General features: G+C 41.8%; 1 protein-coding gene across 2 annotated transcripts in view; it reads left to right on the top strand.

The window, feature by feature from the left end:
• letm1 (leucine zipper-EF-hand containing transmembrane protein 1) overlaps positions 1-26,276 on the top strand; it is an 81,022-nt gene that overhangs the window by 3,475 nt on the left and 51,271 nt on the right. For both annotated transcript variants that reach the window (XM_052010226.1, XM_052010225.1), the window contains exons 2-3: positions 8,963-9,020; positions 15,327-15,777. In XM_052010226.1, coding sequence (XP_051866186.1) covers positions 8,963-9,020; positions 15,327-15,777 — 509 coding nt within the window. The remainder of the gene's footprint in view (positions 1-8,962; positions 9,021-15,326; positions 15,778-26,276) is intronic.

The raw sequence follows: 26,276 nt of genomic DNA, 5'->3' as shown, positions 1-26,276 counted from the left end.
AAATGGTAAGACATTACTGTAGGCATTTCAAGGATGGTATTCCACAGTCCCTCCTGACTAATGGAGTTAAAGGTTTTAGTGAGATTGAAAAAGGCTGCTCTCTAGATTTTTCTTGGAGTTGTTGATCATTGATGATCATGCCCACTCTGCTTCATGGTGGATAGAATCCACACATTCCAATTGAGGGCAGTTCTTCAGCTATTGGTAAGAAGCAGTTGAGGAGGACCCTGGCAATGACTTTACCTGTGATCACAGTTGAGAGTGGTCATGATTATGGCATCTCTGATGTCCCCTGGGGATATTCTTGTGGATTAGTGATGTGAAGATCTTCACTGCTAAGTTTTAGAACTTCAGCAAGGATGCAATCAGCTCCCGAAGACCTGTGTGATTTTACGACTTGTTGGTCAAGAGTGACAGCAAGTATGGATCAAATAGATTGCTGTGCAATGAAGCCAAGCGCATTCACAATAATGAATGAGGCGCAGTTGATGAGGTTTTCAAAGTCTTCCTTTCAGTGGCTTTCATCTCTCCCTGATGAGTTTGCCCCCCTTGCTGTTAGGTGTTTGAGCTGCGGGTGGTCTTGACAGTGCTGAAGAATCTGTGCACATCATGGCTTGTGAATTCTCTCAATCCACCATTTGTTTTTTAGGTCACAACTGCTTTCATAGCTCAGATACTTTGACATTAGTGACCTGAGTGAGACAGGACAAGCAGGAGATGGCCACTTTAGAGGACAAGGTGGTGGGTGCATCACCTTCTAAAGAGCCAGCCAGAAGAGGAGAATGATCTGAGTAGAAGAATGTAAACTTCACATAATCAAAAAGACCTTGTTTTTTTTTAATATTAAGATTAAATTGTACTCTCAATGTGATAAACAGCACACGTGAAATGTAATGCACAGCATTATCAAAAATACTTGTGCTTAATATTAAATGCTGGGTCTTGAGGTATAATTATTTATGACTATACACACTGTTATCAATATACAAGGCTATTTTACTCTTATGTGTTTCTGGATAAATATTCAATTTGTGGAGTGAATACAAGTGTATGGAACAGGTATTTTAAATATCAAGATAAATTAAAGGTTCAGTTGCATAATGATTGATAATCCAGGTACACAAATTCAAATCAAGCCACAACAGCTATTGAATTTAAATTTAGTTAATTAAACAAAGCTATCAAGTGATTGTAAGTAATGAGAGCATCTAGTTACTAAATTGCCTTCCCTAATGTCCTTTTAAAGAATGTGATCTCCCATCCTCCTCCTGTAAGGCCTGTATGTGACTCTGGATCCACAGTGATGTGTTTGACTGCTTGCTGCCCTCTGAACTGGTCTAGCAAACCATTTGGTTACATCAAAAAAATACCTTTTTAGCTATGACCATATGGTCCACCTACCCTTGACTGAGGTAACAGGTATGACAAAAGTGTATGCAGCCTATTGTTCCTGCAAGCTTACCCTCGTACTAAAATTAAGAACACTATTCCACACATTTGAGTTGCATCCTGACAGGATTAATCACAAAATTGTATCTTTCCCAACATCCAGACTCCTCCATTATAATCCAGGGCCATGTCCTGGTAGCACAGTCGGATGTAGTCAAAAGGTGCCTATAAATGTCTTCAGCATAGACTCTGACCTTGGGTCTCATGGCTTCAGATCAAACATAGACAAGGAAAACTGATCACCATTGACCACTTTGCTTTAGAGATGGATGCTCCATGTTGAAGATCACCTAGAAGTACTTCGCATAATGTCCACTCTGGTCCTCAGGGTCATAAACCATTTGCTAAGGTTCATTGCTAAAATTGGCTTTGTACCACTACCACAGACTAAGCTAGGTGACCTGAAGAACATAAGTGCCAAACTTAGTCTGAGATAAAGAGGAAGGTGGGGTGGGAGTTGGGCAAAACTACTTGTTCTCATCAACTCTGCAGAGGTACCTTTCTGTGATTGTATTGGGAAAGATGTGATATCAGGTGACATCAAAATGCACTGGATACAAAACTTGGGGAATCACAAAGTAATACAGTAAAGAAACAGGCCCTTTGGCCCACCATGCTCATCAGGTAGCATTCATTACAAATCCCAATACTTTGTCCACAGTATACTGTGCCTTGGAGGTTCAAGTGTTTATCTGAATACTTGTGTTGTGAGAGTACCTGTCTCATGTAGTGCTCCCTGGATTCCAGCTACACGCTGGCTGGCAAAAGTTTTTCTGCCGATCCCCTCTAACACTTCTCCTTGCTCTAATTTTGTCCTTGAGTTTTTGGTATCTCTGTTCTGGGGGAGAAAGTATCCTACTATCTATCCTATCTTTGCTTCTTGTAATTTTGTATGCCCTTGCCTTCCTCTTATCTAAGGAAAATAAACCCAGTCTTATCTTTCCTCATAATTGAAACTCTGTATCCCAAGCAATGTCCTGATGAATCTCCTCTGCACCCTGCAGTGCAATAACATCCTTCCTATAGTGTGATGACCAGAAATGTACACTGTACTCCAGCTGTGGCCTACCAATATTTTATAAAGTTCTACCATAATCTTCTTGTTGTAGATGCTGGCTAATGAAAGCAAGCATCCCATTTGACATCTTCACCTGTTATTTATCTGTGCCACTTTCATGGACCTTGGACTTGTACGTCTTTCTGAGTCCCTACCATTCATTGTATTTGGCCTATTTTTAATTCTTGCAAAATGCATGACCTCACACTTACCAGGATTAAATTCCATCTGCCAATGCTCTGTCCATTTTGCCAAATGATCAGTATCATCCTACAACTATCCTGTTCACTATACCCAACACCACTGATTCTTGTACCATTTGCGACCTTGCTGATCATAGTCTCCTTGCATTCAAATCCAAATTGTTAATGTGCATAACAAACAGTAAGGGTCCCAGCACCGATCGCTAGTACAGCACTAGTCTCAGGCTTTCATTTCCAGTTCCAGACCTGATTACAGCTTTGGTCCAAATTTGGATGAAAGAGCAGAATTCCAGAAGTGAGATGAGAGTTATCATTTGACCATGTGTGTCTTCAAAGAACATGGTAAAATTGATATTGATGGCTATCAAGAGGAAAAGTGTACTGGTTAAAATCAAAATTGGTACAAAGGAAAGAAGTGGGAATATTGGATTTATTTTTTCATTATTCATTTATGGGAATTGGTAGAAGGCCATAATTTATTAAAATCCTGAATTACCCATGAGGAAATGTTGGGGAGCCACCTTGAATTGCTGCACTATCTTCACCAGAAGTGGTTCTGTATTGTTATTGCATAAGGAGTTCCTGAATTTAGACCATGTGTAAATGAAGGAACAATGATACAGTTCTGAATCAGAAGGATGTTTGACACAGGAGGAGAACATGCAGATGGTAGTGTTCCCCTGCGCTCGAATCCTTTGCTCTTCTCAGTGGTAGAGGTCGTGGATTCCAGAGCTGTTGTTGGGGTAGTATTGGCAAGTTCGTTGGTGGTGTATATTGGCAGTACAGAGAGTGAAGGTTAGGGCTCTGGACGGAATGTTAGGGTTGTATTAGTCAAGTCTAGTGAACTGCTCCTTTGGCAATTTTGTGCTTGGATGTTACGGTAGCGTGACGATTAGCGCAACGCTATTACAGTGCCAGCAATCGGGGTTCAATTCCTGTCGCTGTCTGTAAGGAGTTTGTACGTTCTCCCGTGTCTGCATGGGTTTCCTCCGGGTGCTCCAGTTTCCTCCCACATTGCAAAGACGTGCGGGTAGGTTAATTTGGGTTTAAAATGGGCGGTGCGGACTCGTTGGGCCAGAAGGGCCTGTTACCAGGCTGTAAATAAAATTTTTTAAAAATTTATAAAGTGCAAGTTTATCCCTCCATGAAGCAAGGCATGGACTACATTCAGGAATGGGCTAATGAATGGCCATACAACTGCTAACTAATGATCATCTCCGACAAGAATGAGTTTCACCACCTCCGTTCTGATGATCAATTTACTTACAAAATCCCTCCACTCTCAGCAAGCTGGTGTTTGGAATGGTAGGGGTGGTGGGAGGCAGTGGGTGCAGAGGCACCAGAAACTAAATTGGAGTGACATCAGCCTGCTCATGCAATAAGTTTTTGAGACTGAACGTTCAACAGGAGGTGACATGCCTTTGGTTTCCTAAGGTCTTGCAAAATCAGGAATATTGTGGAATACTTGACAGCTTTCCAACGTGAAGATTGAAACCGCCTGTTTGATTACCAACCCACCCACTGCAGCAAAATTCTTTTTCCACAGTGAGTTGAGTATGCCATCTACAAGATGTACTGGAGCAACTAGTCGAGGCATCATCAATAACAATTAGTAAATATGAACTTCTACTGTCTTGAAGAACAAGAGCATATGATGCATGGGATAACTAGCTGCAAACTTGCCTCTTAAGTTGCACACTATCTTGGATGCGTTACCTGTGGGTTAAACTCCTGAAACTCTGCAACAGCCCTGGGGAAGAATTCAAGCTGTATGCAATTCAGTAGTTTACCACCATCTCAAAGATACAAATTATTACCTTGCCAGCAACATCAATGTCCTGTGAATGAAATAAAATGGCAGTTATCGGAGTTGTTTCACTGATAATCTTTTACATTTATTGTGAAAGAAAGCTTGGATGTTGTAATAAAATATTAGTCACTGCTCTCTGCTTGTGCTACTTTGAATTTCTCAGTGATTCAATACATTGCCTGATTGGGTGGTGGAGGCAAATTCTTTGGGGGCTTTTAAGAGGGGCTTGGGTGGGCACACGAATGAGAGGAAAATAGAGGGATATGGGCATTCTGTAGGTAGGAGGTATTAGCTATATCAGCACAACTTTGTGGGCCGAAGGGCCTGTTCTGTGCTGTACTGTTCTGTGATTCAAAAGCAGGTTTTTGAAAGTGAGAAATTTCCTGTAAGCTACAAATTACTTCAAGTGCAAAATAAACATCTCAAGTTGAATTAGGAGGCTGATGTATTGCTGGAAGTACATCAGTCTCTTATTTTCACAAACCTAAGCCTGTTTTCATGCATACCACCTCATCCCATGCATGTGGGATTTAAACACTAAAAACTGCTTAATTGCAAAATGGTCAGAACTTCCCTTTCCAAATATCTGCCACCTAAGAAAAGATGTTTTGTACCACAGACCAGCACATCTATTGAGTCACATGATATCATAATGAGGTGACCAGAACTAAACACGGTACTCTTAAGTATGGTCTAACCGGAGTTTTATAGAGCTGCAACATTACTTTGTGGCTCTTGAACTCAATCCCCTATCTAATGAAGGCCAGCACACCATACACCTTCTTAACCACCTTATCAACTTGCGTGGCAACTTTGAGGGATCTATAGACTGGGACCCCAAGATCTCTCTGTTCCTCCACACTGCTAAGAATCCTGCCATTAACTTTGTACTCCGCCTTCAAGTTTGTTCTTCCAAAGTGTATCACTTCACACTTTTCCGGATTGAACTCCATCTACCACTTCTCTGCCCAACTCTGCATCCTGTCTATTTCCATTGTAACCTACAACAACCTTCATAACAACTCCAACCTTTGTGTCATCTGCAAACTTACTAATGCATCTCTCCACTTCCTCATTTATAAAAATCAAAGAACAGGCACCCCAGAACAGATCCCTGCAGAACACCAGGAGTCACCAACCTCCAGGCAGAGTAGTCTCCATCCACTACCACCCTCTGCCTTCTGTGGGCAAGCCAATTCTGAATCAACGCAACCAAGTCTCCATGGATCCCATGCCTCATGACTTTCTGGATGAGCTTACCATGGGGAATCTTGTCAAACGCCTTAGTAAAGTCCATATACACCACATCCACTGCTTACCTTCATCTATTTCTTTTGCCACCTCGTCGGGAAAAACTCAATTGGGCTTGCGAGGCACGACCTGCCTCTCACAAAGCCATGCCAATGATCCCTAATAAGAATATGCTACTTACAATGCTTGTAAATCCTGTCCCTAAGAATCCCCTCCAATAGCTTGCCCACCGCTGATGTAAGACTCACTGGTCTACAATTCCCAGGATTATTGCTATTACCTTTCTTGAACAAGGGAACAACATTTGCCATCCTCCAATCCTCTGATACCACTCCTGTGGCCGGAGAGGATGCAAATATCATCGTCAATGCCCCAGCAATCTCTTCCCTCCCCTCCCTTAGTAACCTGGGGGGTATATCCCATCCGGTCCTGTGGACTTATCTATCCTAATGTTTTTCAGAAGCTCCAACACTACCTCTTTCTTAACCTCAACATGCTCCAGCACATTAGCCTGTTCTATTGCTGACCTCACCCTAGTGAACACTGAAGCAAAGTATTCATTAAGGACCTCCCCTACCTCCAGGCACATTTCCCCCTTTGTCCCTGAGCGGTCCTACCCTCTCTCTAGTCAGCGTCCTATTTTTCACATGCGTGTAGAATGCCTTGCAGTCTTCCAAGGCCTTCTCATGTCCCCTTCTAGCTCTCCTAAGCTCCTTCCTGGCTACCTTAGAATTCTCTAGAGCCCTACCTGATTTTTGCTCCCAAAAGCTTAAGAATGCTTCCTTTTTTCTTTTGACTAAATGTATCACCTCTCTTGTCAACCATGGTTACTTTACCTTACCATCCTTTCCCTGTCTCAGTGGGACAAACCTATCCAGAACCCCATGCAACAGCCTCCACGTTTCTGCTCTGCATTTCCCTGAGAACATCTGTTCCCAATTTACACTCCCAAGTTCCTGACTAATACCATCATAATTAGCCCTCACCCAATTAAAAACTTTCCCTTATTGCCTGCTCCTGTCCTTGTCCATGGCTATGCTAAAGATCAGGGCGTTGTGGTCACTATCTCTGAAATGCTCGCCCACCAAGTGGTCTGTCACCTGACCAGGTTCATTGCCTAGTACTGGATCCAGTATGGCCTCTCCTCTAGTCAGCCTGTCCACATACTGTGTCAGGAATTCTGTGTCAGAAATAATGTACTGTATTGTTCTAGGGAATCCTTCCTGGACACACCTAACAAATTCTGCCCCACCTAAACCTTTGGCACCAAGGAGGTGCCAATCATTATTAGGGACGTTGAAGTCTCCCATGACAACAACCCTGTTATTTTTGCATCTTTCCTAAATCTGCCTATTTATCTGCTCCCCAGTATACCTGTGGCTATTGGGGGCTCACAGAATACTCCCAATAGAGTGATTGCTTCCTTCCTGTTTCTGACTTCCACTCGCACTGACTCTGTAGACGATCCCTCCACGACATCCTCCCTTTCTGCAGCTGTGATACTATCCCTGATTAGCAATGCCACTCCTTCCCCCCCCCCCGCCAGCTTTTAGCTCCCTCCCTATCCCTTTTGAAACATCTTAACCCCAGAACATCAAAAGAGCTAATCCTGCCCTTGTGACAGCCAAGTAAGTCTCTTTAATGGCCCCAACATAATAATTCTATCATCATAGATCCATGCTCTGAGCTCATCACCCTTATTTTTAATGCTTCTCGCATTAAAGATATTTCAACCCATCCAGCTGACTTTTGTACAGCTCATACCTTCCCCAGAAGAGATCCTAGTGATCCACAAATCTGAAACCCTGCACCAACTCTTCAGTCACGCATTCATCTGCCATCTCTTTTTATTCTAACCATCACTGGTGCATGGCACAGGCAGAAATCCAGAGCTTACCATCCTTGAGGTCCTGCTTTTTAGCGTCCTTCCTAACTCCCTATGTTCCCTCTTCAGGACCTCATCTCTTTTCCTATCAATGTCATTGGTACCAATGTGTACCACAACTTCTGGCTGCTCACCCTCCCTCTTAAGACTCAATCCAAGTTGTCTTTGACCCTTGCACCTGGGAGGCAACCTACCATCCAGGAGTCTCATTCTCATCCACAGAATCTCCTATCTGTTCCCCTAACCAGTGAATTCCCCTATCACTACTGCACTCCTCCCCTCTTCCTTTCTGACCCTCCCCGTCCCTTTTGTTTTTCCTTATGTTTGTCCTCACTCTCTAATTGCTCCCACTCATCATTCACCCGATAACCTAGTTAATGACTTATCCCATGGTCAGCCCAGTGTTACCCTATCAGAGACATTCTCGCTCTCTCTCCTCTCCCCCGAAAAAAAAACTGGCCCACCATGCACCCTGCAACTTAACAAGCTTATTTTCTCTCCTCCTTTCCAGTTTTGATGAAGGGTTTTTAACCTGAAATGTTAATTCTGTTTCTCTTCCCACAGATGCAGCCTGACTGGCTGAGTATTTCCAACATATTCTGTTTTGATTATATCATACTGGTTAATGTGTCAGTTAGTTACTGTTAATGAAGGAGAACACACTTTGATTGGGAGTCAGAGGTATCTCTCCATTGCATGGAAAATAATACCCACCCATGAGTGCTCGTATCTCATCATGAAGTCAAAAAGAAGTTGCAACATTTGTTTGATTCTGAAGTTACTAACAGTACACATGGAATCATGTTGGCAGTAATTCAGTGATATAAAGCACAGCATGCAGTTGAATATTTTTTGTATTTTCACTATTTAAAAAGTAAAGTTGATTGGTAAATAGTGTTTTATATGTAGTCAAACAAAATAGAATTTTAGTACTAAATAACAATATTGTTTTTTCTACATAAAATTTTATTTTGTATATGAATTCTATGGGGAATTTTACCACATGATATTTGCATAATTAAATATTTAAAGATAATTGTGTGTATGTATGAATATCTAATTCTGCCTTTGGATATGGGAAGTATGTATGTTTAATTTATAATTGACTGTGTGTAGACTGGATTTATTTCAGCAATATATAGCATGTTTGAGACTTGGATTACAACACTGAGTGTAGATAAACTGATCATTTTACTTATTGCTTAACACAAATTGCTGTTTCCTTTTGGATAGCATTTTTCTGCTGGCTTTTACACATTTTCAACAATTTATATGGCATGTAATCATTTGCTTTTTTCTTATTTTAGGTGGTTTTGATGAAGTTGTGTGTCTTAATTGTACTGCACTAAGGTTGACATGCAACAGGTAAAGATAATTATTTATATCGTGAAATTAAAATGGAAACTATCAAAATTAATTCCCTAATTATTGCTGTTTGTGTTTGCCTTGAGTTGTTTCTCTGTCACTAAAAATACAGCCCTGTTAATTGAAATATTCACTTCAGTTTATTAGTGGTGTTCATTTGAGCAGTTTTCTTCTCAAAAATTATGAATGTTACTGAAAACTGATGTCCCTTAATGTGCCTCTTCAAATATCTATCCTCAATCTTTACACAGTATTTCGCTCATAAACAGACTGTTGCATATTTTCACCATCTGGAAAATAGTTATATTCTCTTAGTTTCTGCTCTTTCAGTTATAGCTTTAGTGACTATCTTAAACATGCAATGTACTAACTTGCAATCTATGGATTAATTTGAATTACCTGACTGATTTCTTTTTATTACCAAGTTTTCTCATTTGCTGCTTTATTTGCATAATATAAAAAGTGGGCTATTCCTTGTAATGATGACTGCAATATGAGAGCGTTTTTTTTAAGAAGAATTGTTCAGCATGTTGACACCAATGTTGGATAGATGAGGAAGGACTGAATTAGTTGATTAAATGTTCTTCATGAAATCTGATTCCGGTTTCAACCCTAAAGAGCTTTTACTAAATCATTCTGAAGGCAATTTATTATAACAAGGAAAACAATTTCAATTCTTTGTAACCATTCAGAATACATAGAATACTGTACTGCTAAATTCCATGAATCAAGGCTTGGCAAGCTGTAGAATTTAATTTCATAAGCACTTCCATTCGAATGAAATCTACATTCAACTTTTGTTATTCTGCTAAAGTGTATTTGTTTAATAGGTTAAATGTAATGAAACCCACTTCCCTTTTTGAAGGTGTAAACTGGTCAACAAGGTTTCATAAGTACTTAGAGTCATAGAGCAATACAGCGTAGATACAGGCCCTTTGGCCCAACGAGTCCACGCTGACCATGGTGCCCTCCCATCTAGTCCCAATTTCCTACATTTGGCCAATATCTCTCTCAGCCCTGCCACTCCATGTACCTATCCAAGTGCTTCTTAAATGATACTATTGTACCGGCCTGAACCACTTCCTCTGACAGTACGTTCCATATACTCACCACCCTCTGCGTGAAAAACTTGCCTCTCAGGTCCCTTTTAAATCTTTCCCCTCTGCCCCCTAGTTTTGGACTCCCCTACCCTGGGGAACAGACTGCTACCATCCACCTTATCTCTGCCCCTCAGGATTTTATAAACCTCTATTGGATCGCCCCTCATTCTCCTGCGTTCCAAGGAATAGCCAAGGAATTGACCTAGCCTAGCCAACCTCTTCCTCTAACTTGGGTTTCCTAGTCCTAGCAACATCCTTGTAAATCTTTTCTGCACTCTTTACAGTTTAACCACATCTTTGCTATAACAGGATGACCCAAACTTGCACAGTACTTCAAGTGTAGCCTCACCAGCGACTTTTACAACTACAACAAATGACTCAACTCCTATACTCAATACCCTGACTGATGAAGGCCAGCGTGCTAAACGCCTTTTTCACCACCCTGTCTACCTGCCGCTGCTTTCATAGAACACAACATACATAGAACACTACAGCACAGTACAGGCCCTTCGGCCCACAATGTTGTGCCGACATTTTATCCTGCTCTAGGATCTATCTAACCCTTCTCTCCCGCATAGCCCCCTATTTTTCTATCATTCATGTGTCTATCCAAGAGTCTCTTAAATGTCCCTAATGTATCTGCCCCCACAACCTTTGCCGGCAGTGCATTCCACGCACCCATCACTCTCTGTATAAAAAAACTTGCCCCTGACATCCTCCTTATACCTTCCTCCACTCACCTTAAAATTATGTCCCCGTGTTAACCATTGTCGCCCTGGGAAAAAGTCTCTGACTGCCCACTTGATCTATGCCTCTTATTATCTTGTACACCTCCAAGTCTCATCCTCCTTCTCTCCAAAGAAAAAAGCCCTAGCTCACTCAACCTATTCTCATAAGGCATGCTCTCTAAATCCAGGCAGCATACTGGTAAACCTCCTCTGCACCCTCTCTAAAGTTTCCACATCCTTCCTATAATGAGGCGACCAGAACTGGGCACAATACTCCAAATGTGGTCTAACCAGGGTTCTATAGAGCTGCAACATTACCTCGTGGCTCTTAAACTCGATATCCGGACTAATGAAGGCCAACACACCATATGTCTTCTTAACCGTAAGCCCCTCTTAAACCTTGTACTGTCTCCTCTGCTGCTGCGATTTCTTGCTCTACTGTACATCTCTTCCAGTCCTTGTTGCACTCTTTTCTGATGTGCAGCCTTCCTGTGCCCACTCCCTGCCAGTGGTTTACAGTGCCCCACCCCTCTCAGCACCAGTGAGTTTCCCTGCGAGGTCACTGGTCCCAGCTCTGTTGAGGTAACTCCACCCCTCACAGAACTGGTCACAGTGCTCCCGGAACCTAAAGCCCTCCTCCTGCACAGATGCTCCAGACACATTTATCTGGGCTGTCCCGTTATTTCTGTACTCAGTGATGTCTGGCACAGGGAGTGACCCATACATTACCACCTCTGAGGTTCTGTTCCTCAATCTCTATCCTAACTCCCTAAAATTTCTCTGCAGGACCTCACCCCTTTTCTACCCAAGTCACAACGAACTATGCACTTGTACTCCTAGGTCCCTCTGTTCTATTACACTCTCTAATGCCCTCCCATTCATAGTATAAGTCCTACGCTGGTTTGACTTTCCAAAATGCAGCACCTTGTATTTATCTGTATTGAAATCCATTCGCCACTCCTCAAACCACTTTCCTAACTGATCAAGATCCGCCTGTAATCTACAATAACTTTCTTCACTATCAGCACACCTCCTAATTTTGTGTCATAATTGCCTCAGAATAGGCTTGGAGGAGCAATTAAGAAGGTTGTGTGGCATTGGAAGAAATTGCAACTAAGAACGATCCTGCCAATGAATAGGCTACATTTTTTACTATTAGTCACTGGACTTATTAGATTCAGAAATTCTGAACAACATACCAAATACTGGCTTGCAAAGAACAAGGCTGTTCTGTTTCATAACCGTATGCATCGCTTCTCTGTCAGAGATGAGCAAACTCGATGATTGCTAGAGATTAAAGTGTGAAGTTCTTGATGTGAGGAGCTGCCTGTACCTGTGTGTTGAGTAAGAGAGAATTGGGAGTAGCCTTACTACTTTGCATTCACTTCAAATCTCTAAATCTTCAAAGTCTTAAATTAGGCAAGATGATGCTTGTTTTATTATTAGAACAGTATAACACAGGAACAGGCCCTTTGGCCCACAAGTTATTATTATTTCTTTCTGTCTACCTCCTCCCTCTTATTAAGAGTTAGACTTGCAACTAGAGAGAGGCTTGGATGTGCAAGTGGACTATTTGCAAACTATAATTATTTTGTTCTAAAGTTCATTCTTTGATCTTTGACTTGCACCTTGAACTTTCCATGAGTTGTCACAGAAAATGTGCTAGTGTAATAAAAAAAATACACATAATTTTCTTCTTTCAATTCCCCTCTCAATCAAAATACTTAATACAGGAAACAGTGTCATATTTAGTAAAAAAAAATGATATTATAACCTTTTAAGTCTAAAGAGAAATTAAATTAATATCATAGAATTGTAAAGTGTTGAAAAGGTTCCCTTTCTGCCCATCTCATCCATGCTGATGGTGACACTTACCTAAACAAATCCCATTTGCCTCAATTCGAGCTGTATCCCTCTATGCCTTTGCTATCTAAATGCCTTTTAAATGTTGCAGTTGATTCTGCCTCTACCACCACCAACGCTGGCAACTCCTTCCAGATATTCACCATCCTCTGTGTGGGGGGAGAAAAACCATATCCCTTGGATCTCCTTTAAATTTCTACCCTCTCGCCTTAAATGTATGCGCCCTAGTTCTAGTCTCCTCTGCCCTTAGGGTAAAAAAAATTTTGACTGTGCATTCTATCTATGCTCTTCATAATTTTATAAACCTCAGTAAGGTTACCCCTCAGCCTCCTATGTTTCACTGAGAACGAACCCAGCCTGTCCAATCTCTCCTTATAACTACAGTCATCCATTTCAGGCAACATCCTGGTGAAGCAATCTGCTGGTGGAACTCAGCGGGTCGAGCAGCATCTGTGGGGGGGGATATTGGGATTGTTGATGTTTCACGTCAAAACCCTGCATCAGGACTGAGAGGAGAGGTAGCCAATATAAAGAGGAGAAGGGGAGTGGTAAGAGAGGTGAAGGGTGACAGGCAGATCGAGCTCGGTAGGGGAGAGGTGGAGTTGAGTCAGAGGCAGTTGAATGATGCTTGGAAGCAGAGGGAAAAAAAAGAGGCCAGAAGAATGAGGTGGGGGGAGGGAAGGATGAAGGTAGAGACAGTTGTGAGAATGTAATATCAACAACACAAATGCTGGAATGTGCTAAGTAAAGGAGGTGATAATGGGAACCATTAGGGGAGAGGGGAATGGCAGATGGGGTGGTGGGGGGGAGGGCGAGGAGCCTGTGGGGGGGGAGGGGGGGCGAGGGCGAGGAGCCTGTGGGGGGGGAGGGGAATGGGATGAAGATAGGTGGAGGGGGGTGCAAAAGGAGACAAATGGAAGGACTGCAGGAGGATTGGAAGGAGAGAGAGGAGAAGGGAGCAGGAAAACTCATCAGAGGGAGGGTTACTTAAACCTGGAAAATTCGTTTTTCATGCCATTGGGTTGTAGACTACCTGGGCAGAAGATGAGCTGGTGTTCCTCTAGTTTGCATTGAGCCTCATCCTGGCAGTGGAATTCCTGGTGAATCCTCAGAAGGCTGAGATTCGGTATGTCCCCTTTGACACTCTCCAACTTTTATCGATGCACCGTAGAAAGCATCCTATCTGGATGTATCACAGCTTGGTACGGTAACTGCTCTGCCCAGGACTGCAAGAAACTGCAGAGAGTTGTGGACACAGCCTAGTGCATCACGGACACCAGCCTCCCCTCCTTGGACTCTGTTTTTACCTCTCGTTGTCTTGGATTAAAATCAGCATCATGATGTCCATGTGGACCATGATGCTGATTTTAATAGACCCCCAAGACTCTGTACTGTTTCCAGCTTCTTGTTCAGATGTCCTGGTTTTGAATAGAAAGTAGATCACTATACACTTGTCTGTGGCCTACATTTTAGTTTAATGCTAAATCTGTAAATGCTTCATCAATAGCATGCTCTTTTCTGTATGACATATGCTGTTAAGTGGAGAAACTTAAATCTAAAGTTCTCTATATTTATTTGTTAATTGCTTAAATTTTACAACAGGCCCCAGCACAGAATCTTGGGGGGAGGGGTATGACAAATCACTTTGTTCCAATTAGGGTGCATGCCTATTACTGTCTTCTGCCTACATCAATAATTTATGTTCAATTTTGCCTAATTTTTCCCAATTTGGAACCTAGTCAGGTGACTTCTGGGAGTACATACAATCTTAATTTTATTACCTTCACTTCTAACTTCCACCCCACTCTCAAATTCACTTGGATCATTTTTCTTGGGATCTGTCTCCATTTCAGGAACCAAACTATCTACTGACTTGGTAGCTTTTATGTTCTCGCATATCATCCTCCAGCAGCTGTCTCCATCTTCACTCTCACCTTGTTCCACGTACAGCTCTTCATATTCACAAGCAAAGTAATTTAGCTAAATTCAAGAAATGGAATTTTTTGTCTGTCGCCATCTGCCTCTGTATCCCAACTCCACCCCTCCCCCTCCCCTATCAGGCTCCATTTGTCCATCATCCTTCTTCGGTCCAATCATTCACTAGCCTGTCACACCATTTCCCCTCTCCTCTATAAAGTCCACTTAGTCCCAATGCAGGGTTTCGACCCAAAACATCCACAATTCCTTCCCCCCCCCCCCCCCCACCCCTCTGACAGATGCTGCTTGACCTGCTGAGTTCCTCTAGCAGATTGTTTGTTGCTACTGATGTATCTTGTGGTGTTCTTGTGAACTGAGGGTGTTATTTATCGTAAAAGGTTGTTTTGATGCTGTTTACCAGCATTCAATTGCCATGAAAACTGCATCAAAATATCTCTTTTAATGATGAACGGGTTTAAAATTTAGTTTCAACATTTTCTTAACTGTATTACCAGCTAAAAATAAAAGGTACTCATTTGTAATGCCACTCTGAAAGTGGATATGTAATAACTTCTCAAAGTTATTTTATTATTTCTCCATAGGAACTTAATCAATTTGTACATTGGAAAAAATTGAGGAAATGCACTGCATTTTAGAAATTCATGTTCTAAACTTTTGTTTTTTCCTTCCCTTTTCAGAAACGCTTTGTTCAGACACTGCAGCACTATATCCACAAACAGCAGTTCTTTGCACACTAGGGATCACTATGGTTGTTGGAGAAAAGGGTCAAAACGTTTATACTGTCATGTGCGTGCTCCTTTGCCATGCACTTCTACCAGTACGAGTTTTATTGGATCTCATTATGTTTCTGTAAGATGGTGGCATTCAACACGTCAACTGTATGATGACTCCAAAGTGGAAAAATCACTGAAATCTCTAAAAGATAAGAATAAGCGACTGGAGGAAGGAGGTCCTGTATATAGCCCTATAGAGCCCGAAGTGCGCAAGTCTCTGAATCAGAAGATTGTAGAAGAAGTAAAACATTACTACCATGGCTTCCGATTATTGTGGATTGACACAAAAATAGCAGGCAGAATGCTTTGGCGGATTCTGAATGGACATTCTCTGTCGAGGAGAGAGCATAGACAGGTATGCGTGCTGTAGGTGATTTGTGTGTGTACAATTAATTGTTAGCATTTGAATTGGAATTCCAAGTCCTGACAAGCAGTTCAAAATCATCATAAAATGTTAGTCTTGGTAAACTTCACTATTACGGCATGGATTGATGATTCCTCATTTGTTCAACGGCCAATTGCAAGTTAATTATCTCCATCCACTCTCCTCTTCCTGGTTTTCTCCAAATTTTACCAGATTTTTCATTTATGAATTTTTTTAAAATTAGTTTTGATTTTTGTTTTAGCAGTTCCATTCTGAGTAGAAACAAAACTAGTATTTTAGTTTATTGACCTTTTTACAAGGGTTATTGAAGTGAAAATTAACTTTTTCTTTCTTTCTGCAAATACTGTCTGACCTGAGTTTTCCACTGTTTTCTATTTTATTTCAAATCTCCACAGTATTTTGAATTAAAGTAGCACTGTGATCTTATTGGACTGATGCAAGCCCCCAGGTTTGAAATTCACTTAAAATACTGCATATCCTCCATGATGAAGAGAGGATTTAATAAACTGAGTGGAGGGGACAAGGGAATCAAAGTGTAGAGATGCAGCAGGAGAGAAAGGTATAATATATTTTCCAAAAGTAGCAGGAAGGGATTGAGGTTAGAAAAAAAAATAAAGGTACCATAGTAAAAGCTCTATATCTGAATTGCAAATAGCATTCAAAACAAAACAGATGAACTGAGAGCACAAAATATGATCCGATAGTGAACATTGGGGTGATATGGATTAGGAGCTGAATGTTGAATATAAAAGACGTTTAAGAAGGATGGAAGAAGTGGAGGAATGGCTCTTAATTAATGGCAATCTTAGTGAGAAATAATCTGAAATTTATAAAGAAAAAGAATGTAGGATTGGCTTAGATGGAGTTAAAAGCATAATAAAAGCAAAATGTCACTTCTGGGACTCGTGTACAAGCCCCCAACTGTAACCATACAGTAGGACAAAGTAAAGGAAGAAATTATGGGAGCTTTGTCAGATATGATAATCATGGAGGACTTAAATCTACCTGTACACTGGAAAAATCAGGTGTACAAAGGTTGCTGAGATAAGTTTGGTGTTTTCAGGGTAGTTTCTTAGAACAGCATGTTCTGGAGTTGACCAGATTATAAACTGTATTGGACCTGACGTTACGCAACAAGGTAAAATTAATTCGTGACTGCAATGTGAAGGCCAGTGGTACTAGTGGCCATTGAATTTTTCATTCCATTTGAGGGAGGAAAGAGTGGATTTAAGACTCTTACTTTAAACTTGAATAAGAGTAATTATGAGGGCATGAAACAAGAGCTCGCTAAAATGAATTGGCAAATTAGATTAAGGGATCAGTCAGTCAAGGTGTGGTGTCAGACATTTAAACACGCACAGAATAGATAAATTCCAACGAGGGAAGAAAAATTAATGAGGATCTACAATCTTTGGGAAATGGTACTGAGCAAATTGTTGAAGTGCCGGCTAACAAGCCTGCAGGTCCTGGTGGACTTCACCCTAAGGTCTTAAAAGAAGAGGCTAATGAAATAATTGATGCATAGGTTTTACTTTTCCAGAATTACCTGGATATGGGAAGGTTTCCTTTAGATTGGAAAATAGACAGTGTAAATCCTTTATTCAAAAAGGGAGGGAGACAAAGCTAGAAACTACACAAATTTCAACATCTGTCATTGGAGAAAATGTTGGAAGCGGTCATTAAAGACATTACACCAGGGCATTTAGAAGAAAATCAAGGTAGTATGGCAAAGTCACGCTGGTTTTGTTAAAGAAAATCGTGCTTGACCATTTTATTGGAATTGGTTTATTATTGTCAAATGTACTGAGATACAGTGGGAAAAATTAGTTTTTTGCAAGCCATCCACAGAGACCATTTCAAAACTTAAGTACAAAACTTGGGGAAGAGCAATAACAGAATGCTGAATATAGTGTTACAGTTACAGAGAAAGTGCAGTGCAAGAAGACAATAAGGTGCATTGACCATGACAAGGTAGATTATGAAGTCAAGAGTTCATCATTAAGGTAGAAGGGGTTTGTTCAAGAGTCTTATAACAATGGGATAGAAGCTGTCCTTGAGCTGGTGGTGTGTGTTTTCAAGCCTTTGTATCTTCTGGCCAATGGAAGGGGGGAGAAGAGGGAATGTCCTGGGTAAGGTGGGGTCTTTGATTATGTTGGCCACTTTTCCGAGGCAGCAAGAAGTGTAGACAGAGTCCATGGAGAGGAGGCAGGTTCTGAGCTGTTCTGATGGACTGAGCTGTGCCCACAACTCTCGGCAACTTCTTGTGGTCTCAGGCAGAGCATTTGCCATTACCAAGCTGTGATGCATTCAGACAGGATGGCTTCAGTGGTGCATCTATAAAAATTGGTGAAGGTCAATGGGACTTGCTGAATTTCCTTAGCCTTTTGGGGAAGTAGAGGCACTGGTGTGCTTTCTTGGCCTTGGCCTCTACGCGGTTGGACCAAGATTTTTACACCTAGGGATTTGAAGTTCTCAGTCATCTCCTACTCAGTCCCATTGCTACATACAGGGCCATGTGCTCTGCCCTGCTTCCTGAGGTCAATGACAAAGCCACATACTGTGAAGAGGAGCTAGTGGATGTTTTGTATTTAGATTTCCAGGAGGCATTTGAAAAGGTGCTGCATCACAGGTTATTGTGGAAAATAAGAGAGTAAGGGGTCAAAACATTTATACTCCGGGGTGGCAGATGCTTCTTGACATCAAGACAGCATTTTATCAAATATTCATCAAGGAGCCTTTGCTAAACTGGAGTCGAAGACAATTGTGGTGGTTGGGAGTCAATCATCTCAGCCACAGAATATCTCATCAGGAGTTCCTTGGGGTCCAACCATCTTCAGCTGCTTCATCAATGACCGGCCTTCAATCTTAAGGTCAGAAGTGGGATGTTCGCTGATGATAGTGATCGCAAGTTTTAAGATGGCTATGAATAAGGATAAGATATGGACCTTGCCGGAGAGTATTAAATTGGAGCAGGGCAAATTACAAGAATATTTGCAGGAACTAGGGAGAGTTAATTGGGAACAGCTGTTTTTGGGCAACTCCACTTTTGATGTATGGGTGGTATTTAAAGACCAACTGCACAGAGTACAGGACTGGTATGTTCCAGTCAGAAGGAAGGACAAGGATGGCAAGGTAAGGAAACCTTGGATTATGAGAGAGGTGGTGAATTTGGTCAAGAAGAAAAAGGAAGCATTTGTAAGGCTTAGGAAGCTAAAATCAAACGGGGCCCTTGAGGATAATAAAGAATCTAGAAAAGGGCTCAAAGGGAATTAGGAGAGCCAGGGGTGGGGGTTGGGGGAGCCTTGGCAGTAGGATTTAAAAGAATCCCAAGGCATTCTATACATACATCAAGAGCAAGAAGATAACTAGGGAGAGGGTAGAATAAAGGAGGGAACATGTACTTAGAGGTGGAGATGTGGGTGAGGTCCTGAATGAGTACTTTGCGTCAGTGCTTACCAAGGAGAAGAACGTGGAGGATAGAGAGATCAGCGCTAATATGCTAGGGCATATTGAGATAAAGAAAGAGGCATTGTTGGGTCTCTTGAATAACGTTAAGGTGGATAAGTCCCTAGGGTCTGATGGGATATACCCCAGGTTATTGAGAGAGGCAAGAAAAGAGATTGTTGTGGCCTTGAACAAGATCATTATGTCCTCTGTAAGCCTCAGGCAAGGTCCCTGAGGAGTGGTGAGTAGCTAATGTTCTGTTGTTCAAGAAGGGAAATGGGGAGAATCTTGGAAACTCTAGACTAGTGAGACTAACATCAGTGGTGGGGAAACTATTGGAGAGGATTCTTAGGGATAATATTTATGAGCATTTGGAAAAGCATGACCTGAAGGGACAGTCAACATGGCTTTGTGTGGAGCAAGTCGTGTCTTACTAACATGATAGAGTTTTTTGAGGAGATGATGAAGATAGAGCTGTGGATGTTGTCTACGTGGATTTTTAGTATGGCGTTTGACAAGGTCCTTCATGGTAGGCTCATCCAAAAGATAGAGATGCATGGAATCCACGGTGACTTGACAGTTTGGATTCCAAATTGGCTTGCTCATAGAAGTCAGAGGGCAGTGGTCAATGGGACTCATTCAGGCTGGAGGTCCATGACTAGGAGTGTTCCGCAGGGATCCGTACTGGGACTTCTGCTGTTTGTGATTATGTATCAATGACTTGGATGAAAACGTGGGTGGGTGGGTTAGTAAGTTTGCAGATGATATAAAGATTGGTGTTGTGGATAGTGTAGAAGATTGCCAAAGGATACAATGGGATATAAATCCAGTTGCAGATATGGACAGAGAAATAGTAGATGGAGTTTAATTAGGCCAAGAGTGAAGTGATTCACTTCGGAAGATCAATTGTAAAGGGACAGTACACAGTTAATGGCAGGACACTTAACAGTGTTGATGTACAGAGGGATCTTGGGATCTAGGTCCATAGCTCGCTGAAAGTGGCTGCACAGGTTGATAAGGTGGTAAAGAAGGCATATGGCATGCATGCCTTTATTAGTCGAGGCATTGAGTTCAGCTTTATAAAACTCTGGTTAGGCCGCATCTGGAATATTGCATTCAATTCTGGTCACCCCATTATAGGAAGAATGTGGAGGAAATGGAGAGGGTACAGAAGAGGTTTACCAGGATGGTACCTGGATTAGAGGGCATGTGCTATGAGGAGAGGTTGGACAAACTCTGATTGTTTTCTCTGGAGCGGTGGATGCTGACGGGAGGCATGATAGAAGTTTATAAGATTATGAGAGGCATAGATAGGGTAGACAGCCTGTATCTTCACAGGGTCAAAATGGCTAATACTAGAGTGCATACATTTAAGGTGAGAGGGGATAAGTTCAAAGGAGGGGTGCAGGGCAAGTTTTTTTTACACAGTGATGGGTGCCTGGTATGTGCTGCCAAAGGTGATAGTGGAGGCAAATATGATATGGGCATTTACAAGGCTCTTAGATAGGCACATGAATGTGCAGAGAATGGAGGGATATGGACATAGTGTAGGCAAAAGGGATTTGTTTAGTTATGCACCTGACATTCAATGGCATTACCATCACTGAATCCCCCTGGTCAATATCCTGAGATTACCATTTGACTAGAAACTGAACTGGAATGGCCATATACACAGTGTGGCTACAAGTGCAGGTCAGATGCGAGGAATCCTACAGCCAGTAACTTACCACCTAACTCCCCAAAGCCTGTCCACCATCTGCAAGGCTCAAGTCAGGAGTGTGATGGAATACTTTCCACTTGCCTGGATGAGTGTGGTTTTAATGACACTCAGGGAGCTTGACACCATACAAGACATAGAAGCCCGCTTGATGGACACCCCATCCATAACCGTTCATTCACTCCACTACTGACACACAGTAGCAGCAGTTTGTACCATCTACAGGATGCACTGCAGCAACTCGCCAAGGCTCCTTGGACAGCACCATCCAAATCCACAACCTTTACTGGCTAGAAGGACAAGGGCAGCAAATACATGGGCACATCACCACCTGGAAGTTGCCCTCCGAACCACACCATCGTGACTTGGAAATATATTGTCATTCCTTCACTGTCGCTGGGTGAAAATCCTGGAGCTCTCTTATTAACAGTATTGTGGGTACACACACACCTCAAAGACTGCAGCGATTCAAGAAGGCAGCTCATCACCACCACCTCAAAGGCAATTAGGGATGGGCAATTAAATGCTGGCTCAGCCTTTGAAGCCCACATTTCTTGAGTGAATTTGAAATAAAACAAAAGCTCAAACTAATAAGATTTTGGCATGAATTGAAGATTGACTTGCTAACAGGAAACAGTAGGCATAAATATTTTTCTGGCTTGCAATATGTAATGATTACTGTGCCACGGGGATTGATGCTGGGTCTCAACCTTTTCACTGTTTATTCAAATGACCTAAATGAAGGTACGAAAGGTATAGAGTAATACAGAACAGAAACAAGCCCTTCAGCCTACGAAGCCCATGCTTTCTGTCAATCACCCATTTACACTAATTCCACATTATTCTCCCACATTCCCCCCAGATTCTATCACTCACCTACACACTACAGGCAATTCACAGTGGCCAATTAACCTACAAATCCGCGCGTCTTTGGGATGAGGAAAGAAATTGAGGAGCACAGAAGCAACTCACGCAATCATAGGAAGACTCCAAACTCCACATACCCAGCACTGGAGGTCAGGATCACACTATGGTTTCTGGAGTTGTGAGGCAGCTGTTCGCCTACCTCTGACGTTGTACTGACTGTATCATTGCTGAATTTGCTGATAACACAGATATGGGTAAATAAGTTGTGAAAAGGACGTGAGGATGTACATGGGTTAAGTGAGTCGCAAAGATCTAACAAATGGCGTATAATGTAGGGAAAATGAGATATTGGTCATTTTAGCAGTAAAGAATATTTAAGGAAAGATGCAAGAGTTTTAAGCAGTTGAGAGAGCTTTTACTAGAATAATACTTGGGATGTGTGGCTTCTCCAATGAGGAAAGGTTGGCCAGGTTGTATCTGGTGGGAATTAGAAGAGTGAGAAATTATTTTGATTGAAACATAAAATCCTAAGGGTTTTGGCAGGTCTTAAGACTGACGTAAGGTGAATTTTTATCTCTTAGAGGATTGTGAGTCTTTTGGCAATGGAAGCGCTCTCTTTTAATGTTTTTAAGGCATGGCATATACACTTGTGAAGTAAGACGGTGAAAAGTTACCACAGGTAGACAGGAATACAGAGTTGAGCTGAAAATCAGACTAGTCATGATATTATTGATTGGCAAATTAGGATTGTATGGCTGACTCCTCATTCATGTGTTTGTATGAACAACTCTATTAACTCAGCAAGTACTTGTACAGCTATTTCATTCTGAAATTTCATCAAGACCTAAAACTTATTGTCCTAGGGTAGTCTACAATGCAGAATCAACCATTGTTACTTGCTGTTTAAAGGTTTTGTCTCATCTGTGGGTGAAGACTCTGATAATTGACACATTACATTAGCAGACATGAGATTCTGCAGATGCTGGAATCTGGAGCAACGCACACAAAATGCTGGAGGAACTCAGCAGATTGGGCAGCATCTATGCAGGGAAATAAACAGTCGACGTTTTGGGTTGAGACCCTTCATCAGGATTGGAAAGGAAGAGGACAGAAGCCAGAATAACAGGGTAGAGGGAGGAGCACAAGCTGGCAGGTGATGGGTGTGTCCAGGTGAGAGGGGAAAGGTAGGTAGGTGGAAGGAGGGGGGATGAAAGCGAATGATGTGAGAAGCTAGAACGTGATAGGTGGAAGAGGCAAAGGGCTGAAAAAAAGAACCCGATAGGAGAGGACAGTAGACCATAGAATAAAGGGAAGAACCGGAGGGGCAGGTTGTGAGGGTGGGGGAGGGAAAAGAGAAGGGGTGAGGGGACCATAGGAATGAGGGGAAAACAAAGGAGGGGGGAGGGGAGACCAGAGGGGAGTGGCTACTGAAAGTTAGAGAAATCGATGTTGATGCTGTTAGGTTGGAGATGCCAAGATGGAATACAAGGTGTTCCTCCTCCAACCTGCATCTGGCCTCAAAGTAGCAGTAGAGGAGGCCGTGGATAGACATGTCAGTATGGGAATGGGAAGTGGAATTGAAGTGGCTGCTAATGGGAGATCCTGCCTGTTGCGGCGGACGGAGTAAAGGTGCTTGACGAAACAGTCCGCCAGTCTGTGTCGGGTCTCACCATTGTCTACCTACACTGCACTTTCTCTGTAGCTGTGACACTTTGCTCTGTATTCTGTATTGTTTTATCTTGTACTACCTCAATGCACTGTGTAATGAATTGATCTGTATGAACAGTATGCAAGACAAGTTTTCACTGCACATCGGTACAAGTGACAATAATAATAATAAACCAATAATAATATAGAGGAGGCTGCACTGGATGCAATAAATGACAGTTTTTGCAGGTGAAGCTCTGCCTCACCTGGAAGGACTGTCTGGGGCCCTGGATGGTGGTGAGGGAGGAGGTGTAGGGGCAGGTGTAACGCTTTGCACAGTTGCAGGGATAAGTAAGATGTGCCTGGTGATGGGATCCCATTGGAGATGGCGGAACTTGTGGAGAATAATATGTTGGATGTGGAGATGTGGAGGCTCGTGAGGTGGTAGGTAAGGACAAGGGGAACCCTATCCCTGTTATGTTGGGGTGGGGGAATGGGTTGAGGGCAGATATGTGGGAAATGGAGGAGATGCAGGTGAGGGCTGCATTGATGATGGTGGAAGGGAAACCCCGTTTATTGGGGAGAAAAAAGGACACCTCAGATGTCCTGGAATGGCAAGCCTCATCATGAGAACAGATGCAGTGGAGGAACTGAGAAAGGAATGGCCTCCTTGCAAGTGACAGAGTGGGAAGAAGTGCAGTCAAGAAAACTCTGGGAGTCAGTGGGTTTGTAAAAAGATGTCGGTGGATAATCTGTCTCCAGAGATGAAGACAGTGAAATCAAGAAAGGGGAGAGAGGTGTTGGAGATGAACCAAGTAAATTTGAAGGCAAGGTGGAAGTTGGAGGCAAAGATGATAAAATTGACGAGCTCAGCATGGGTACAGGATGCAGCCCCAATACAGTCATCAATGTAGTGGAGAAAGAGTTGGGGAGTGTTACTGGTGTAGGCTTGAAACATGGACTGTTCCACGTAGCCAATGAAAAAGCAGGCATAGCTGGGGCCCATGCGAGTGCCCATAGATAAGATATCTTTATTAGTCACATGTACATCGAAACACACAGTGAAATGCAACTTTGCGTAGAGTGTTCTGGCGGCAGCCCGCAAGTGTCGCCATGCTTCGTGCGCCAACATAGCATGCCCACAACTTCCTAACCCATATGTCTTTGGAATGTGGGAGGAAACCGGAGCACCCGGAGGAAACCCACGCAGACACTGGGAGAACGTACAGACTCCTTGCTGCAACATTAGTACCCTGTTCAGGTTACATTAGTAACCGGTGTTTCCAGCCTTTGAGCAATTTACCAGAACCAATATGCTTATTGTTGAAGAAAATGGAATGTGTCAGCTACAGAATGCTCACTTCCCCAAAATGTTATTTATATTGATTTTTGTTTTTAAATGCTATTTTTATCATCTTAAATACTGAAAACCTATGTGACATTATTTGGTTTAAGATAATATTGCTGTAACTTAGGTGAGAAGATTCCTGTTTGTTCCATTAACAGTTAGAATAAAAGTGAATATTGCATTGGAGGAGCCATTGGCTCTTTGCTCATTGATGGAATTACAATTCCATTGTCTGTTACATTTTTCCTCATTAAATTGTAATTTTTTTCTCTTTGAATGTTTATTTAAAGCCTTTAGAACCTGCAATCTTTAGCCCTGTAATCTTTGCTTAGACTAACGACATAACTGAATGTCCTTGCTAAATTTTCCTTTTTGAGCATGTATTAAGTTCTCCTGTTAAATTTATCTCTAAATTTTCATGCTTCAACAAATCTTTGAATGGAAGATATCATCACTTTCCTTGTTTTGTTTTACTGGTGAAGCATAATCAATTTTAAAAGCATTTTAACCTTTTATTCAGAAAGATGGAACATTAATCAGTGTAGACTGCTGTTTGTAACTGTTTAACTGCTTTTGGTAGATAGGTAAGCAAAAAGAGATTTAGTACAATGTACTACTTTTTCTGTATGTCCATAAAGTTTCTTCCAAATGTTGCATTGATCAGAGGTTCAGTATAAAATTTTAAAAATTCTGTTAAATTTATCGACAATCACAATTTACAGCTGATAGTTTTGTGATTAGTACAGTTCCAAAATAAATTATACTATTGAGAACTAAGTATAGATTTGTAAGTGTTGTGAAGGTCTGAAAATATTTTAATGTATTCTTTCTTGTCAGTACATAGATTGTAGAAATGTTGATTGTTGGGCACTGGACCAGAATTTCAAGCGGATCAGTAATTTATATTGTGATTTCTCAGTTTGAAGTAATGAGTTGAAAATGAAATTCTATACAGCACCAGTATGTTCTGTGCCATGAGTTTGTGTAAGCCCTTTTGTGTTGCTTGTGGCCAGCTGGTGACTGCAGTGAAAGCTGCTGATGAGGAGGAGAGAACAGTGATGGAAGCTAACATGTTGCATCACAAATCACTAAATAAACTAGTTATAAAGTAACCATAATTCTAGTAAGAGTAGTCTTTGTTTTGTTTATTACCTTTATGCTCAGCATTTTGTTTTGAAAGAATAATTTAAAACAATCTGGAATGTCATGGGAAACCTTTCTGTGTAAAAACAAATGCAATTTTAAAATGTCTTTTGCTGGAAAGCAGCTTTAGAGTGAAACAATCCCTTTCTAAGTAATCTGTAACGTATGCACATAAAGTATTGGAAATAATGTTTTCTAACTTTTGTTGTTGAAAGTCTTTTTCTGCTTCATGTAAACCACAAAATACATCATTGGGTATTGTACTAATCCTGACATTTCTTGTTAGTTTTGGCTCAGGTGTGC

The sequence above is a fragment of the Pristis pectinata genome, chromosome 2, assembly GCF_009764475.1.
Source record: "Pristis pectinata isolate sPriPec2 chromosome 2, sPriPec2.1.pri, whole genome shotgun sequence".
In the NCBI taxonomy this organism is placed as follows: domain Eukaryota; kingdom Metazoa; phylum Chordata; class Chondrichthyes; order Rhinopristiformes; family Pristidae; genus Pristis; species Pristis pectinata.
This window is presented reverse-complemented; position numbering and strand designations above follow the sequence as displayed.